This window comes from Coregonus clupeaformis, unplaced genomic scaffold, assembly GCF_020615455.1.
Source record: "Coregonus clupeaformis isolate EN_2021a unplaced genomic scaffold, ASM2061545v1 scaf7214, whole genome shotgun sequence".
NCBI lineage: Eukaryota > Metazoa > Chordata > Actinopteri > Salmoniformes > Salmonidae > Coregonus > Coregonus clupeaformis.
Window position 1 is genome coordinate 1 of NW_025540668.1, and position 3,373 is coordinate 3,373.

The 3,373-nt window shown below is 42.4% G+C and overlaps 1 protein-coding gene across 2 annotated transcripts; it reads right to left on the reverse strand.

Annotated features, from left to right (window-relative positions):
• Positions 1–1,741: 1,741 nt before the first annotated feature.
• Positions 1,742–3,353, reverse strand: LOC121563487. Of its 2 annotated transcripts, XM_045220822.1 has the most exons (3): positions 3,208–3,353; positions 2,412–2,714; positions 1,742–2,318 (listed from the first exon to the last, which is right to left on the reverse strand). In XM_045220822.1, exons 1-3 carry the CDS (start codon positions 3,332–3,334, stop codon positions 2,134–2,136), a joined length of 615 nt encoding a protein of 204 aa, XP_045076757.1. In that variant the 5' UTR covers positions 3,335–3,353; the 3' UTR covers positions 1,742–2,133. The 2 variants fall into 2 exon arrangements, with proteins under 2 accessions (XP_045076757.1, XP_045076756.1); XM_045220821.1 differs by having other exon boundaries at positions 2,412–3,353.
• Positions 3,354–3,373: the final 20 nt, after the last annotated feature.

Genomic DNA, 3,373 nt, shown 5'->3' on the forward strand with positions numbered 1-3,373 from the left:
ACACGTTAGAAAATCCAAGGCTGGAGCAATTCGAAGGATGTGTTGATCGTGGAGGCAAATATGAAAATCTGGGCAGACGATGTCAAAACTAAAAGAGCAAGGACATGGAACCAGAACGCTGAATAAAATATGATTATTGCATCACAATATACATTCTGATTCGGGTTTATCACGTCTTTGTTGGATAGAACTAAAACATTCCACAAGTTTACTGACAAGTGAGCGCAATTTCCCACTTGATTTCTCCATTCAATTTGCCTATCTGACTCCCGCAGACTTATTATGATACCTCAAAAGCACATGTAGATTATTTTTCAAGCACTGGGTACCAAAACAAACTAAGGCAACGTGGGTAAAGGGGTTGTTTCTTCCGAATCCATCGCGACGCTACCGTACGTTAGTTTGACAGCTGAGCTGGCTATCTGATGTTAACTAGGCTAGCAAGTTAGCTTGGCTAGTGACGTACAATGCAGCTCGCTTGCGGAAATCTGAAAATCCTTGTTTCACCAACTGATCAACGTAGTCGACTACTCGAGAGGATCCTTCATCGTGGTTATCGTGACTACCCAGGAGAGGACAATATGTCCCTATCTTGCTAGCTACTGTTAGAAATTGCGTAATTCAAATCTGGTATTGGAATAAGAATCAAGAGATCTTCAATCCAAGCTAAATTTATTATATGCAAAATGTATGTATGATAAGTATGTTGGTTCGTATACGGGCTCACTGAAATACCTCGCAGGGCAGACAGAGAACTAAATCCATTGTTTACATGTTCTTCCTCAAATACTCTGACAGAGAGAGAGTTTCCCACCTCTCTGCTGGCCAATCAGAGTAGAGACTTGAGCGTGGTTTAGACTTACTCAGCCTATCCGTTGACGCACCCCTGTTGCCAGGCATAAGTCCTTATCATAACAACCTGTCCTGGTGAGAAGAGCCAGCTCCCCTAGACACCATTCCTACGTCCAAGGAAGGTTCACAGATCACAAAGAACCAGTATTGTCTAGTATTTGGAGACACAAATTATTATCTTATCTTAACTCCTAAAACAGCTCTTCACATCAATCACAGCTTGCCAGGTGACACAACCTACATTAGCCCAGTCTAGAATGCATTCTTTCTAAGTTAGTCATCCCATCAATTATAAAAATAATAAATCTCTCACACTACCTAATAAACTTGCTAGTTAGCTAACGTTAGCTTGCCAATGCTGGCTCTGCTTCTCCAGCAACCTGTCTACTAGCCTCCTTTTAGAGTTTTGAACGCGATTACTTTCTACGCCAAATTGACAAAGCCGTATAACACGAGCGACGGTGTCATTTATACCCCATTTAATAAGCCAAATACCGGCTGTGGACACTGAACTTCAGCCTACACTTCACTAGAACACGTCAACAAAAAAAGGGGGACGGATCAATGAACCCGGGCTGCATTCAGTATGTTTTGACGTTCTGGAACTTTTAATTGAACGGAAACGGTGCCGTACTCAACGACCAGTTGACAAACGGGGAAGGGTTGGGTTGGGGAACGCTGTCAGCATGGCCACTGCCCTTTAAATACCACACTCATGATGCTTTCAAGACAACTGGGTCGAATCATACCATCAGTGATTTTCAGGTCGGAAAGTCGAAGCTCTAGAAAGAGGCTCGAGCTCCCAACTTGGAATTCCGAGTTGGATGACCGTTCAAATCGATTTTTCCCAGTCGGAGCTCGTTTTTTTTTTCTTTCGATTTCCCAGTTGTTTTGAACGCACTGAAGTCTGATTTTTCCGAGTTCCCAGTTACGACTTCCCAGTTGTTTTGAACGCGGCACGAGTTCTCAGTAGCTTTGAATGCGGCATCATTGCTTCAAGCCACACCTCTTCACACTCATCAAACTGGAGCAAACGTACCTGTCTGTTCAAGAACATACAATAACGTTTTGTGGAAAGTGTCGTTTAGTACAAACCGTTCCGCAACGTAGCAAACGTTCAACTGAACGCACCTCTGTAGAACCCAAAATATGTTGAATTTTAAGCAAAAAGCCCCCCTGAAAAAACAAAACAAATACATGCATTGTCCCAGCAATAATTAGGCTACATAAAATAAGTATGAATCCTTGAGTCCTAAGCACTAAATGCAGGCAGTTAGTCAATTACAATAGGAAGGCAAGACCATTCATAAGAGAGAAATACATGAAGTAACTTACCATAACACCATATATTCCAAGGTACTCATAAAACAGGGTGACGAGACTACCAGATAAAATTAGCACTGATACGAATGATGAACCACTCTGCTCCTCTTCATGGAAATCAGTGACAGGTGACTCCAGAGATCCTGGAAATACAGCACAAGCAAATTAGGTTAATGCATACACAGTTTACATCTCACCACAATCTCAAAAGTAGGGAAAGTTTAATGAACACCTACCTGAGGGAGGGTGATCCATGTCTACACTAAGTCCCATGTCCAAGATGTTTTCCAAAATAGTTTGAGGGCCCCTCTGGATTTCTTCTGGAGTTTTAGAGCTCAGCTGATTGTCTTTGTTTCTGTTAAAGTACCTGCCATCCTCCTCAATGTCCATATCTGGTCTCTTGTGACCTTCATCATGGGCAGGCTTCTCAGGTGTGTTAGTCTCTTCACCCGTCTCTGTCACAGTGAGGTTATCCTTGTCTGTGTCCTCCACAGAGTGCAGGAATGTCTTCTCTTCCTCTGCATCAGACATTTCCCCATCTTTTGAAACATTCAGAGGTTCAAACAGTGAGTACATTTTCATGCATTGCAATCTCACTGGCATTGTCAGGATGTGTATTTGTTCTGTCAACAGACTACTATTTACTTTGTTGTACTTCTTGGGCATTTCATAAATACAGCTTATTATGCAAACCAAATCTCGTTCGTTAGTACAGAAAAAACGTTAGTTAGTACAGAAACACATAGTTGAGCTAACGTTAGCGTACGTTGCTCTACTTCCAGAATTGGGCGACTAGCCAGGCAGTAGCCAACACAGGCAGAGGGTTCGCTTCGGCTACAACCAAGCAAGCTTAGGTTATTATTTATTGGTATTTACTACTAACGACAGTTAGGTTAGCCGAGTTCATCCCTTTGAAATGGCAACCGGTCAATGATAACGCCTGTCAAACTAGCTAGGGATGAGGTGGGGGATAGTGAATTGAACGATGGAAGCATCCTGAAAGTTCGCGTGAGTTTAGCGCCAAGTACTTACTACTACATTCTTCGTCTGCACATCTTTTGAAGTCTGAGAATCTCCTTTCGACTGCGGCTTTGGGTATGAAATTATGAATACATAAAATTAAAATGTATAACGTTACATAAGAAACATGTACAGCCATGTTGGGCTGGCTGGTTCTGCTCGAGCATGAGCAGATGAA

What these genes read in the sequence shown, in the direction of transcription:
- LOC121563487 (XM_045220822.1), bottom strand. Translation starts at nt 3,334, where the DNA reads ATGGCTGTACATGTTTCTTATGTAACGTTATACATTTTAATTTTATGT. An exon ending in TGCAGACGAAGAATGTAGTA is followed by an intron (nt 2,715 to 3,207) that starts GTAAGTACTTGG and finishes ATGTTTCAAAAG; the next exon opens with ATGGGGAAATGTCTGATGCA. An exon ending in CATGGATCACCCTCCCTCAG is followed by an intron (nt 2,319 to 2,411) that starts GTAGGTGTTCAT and finishes CTGTATTTCCAG; the next exon opens with GATCTCTGGAGTCACCTGTC.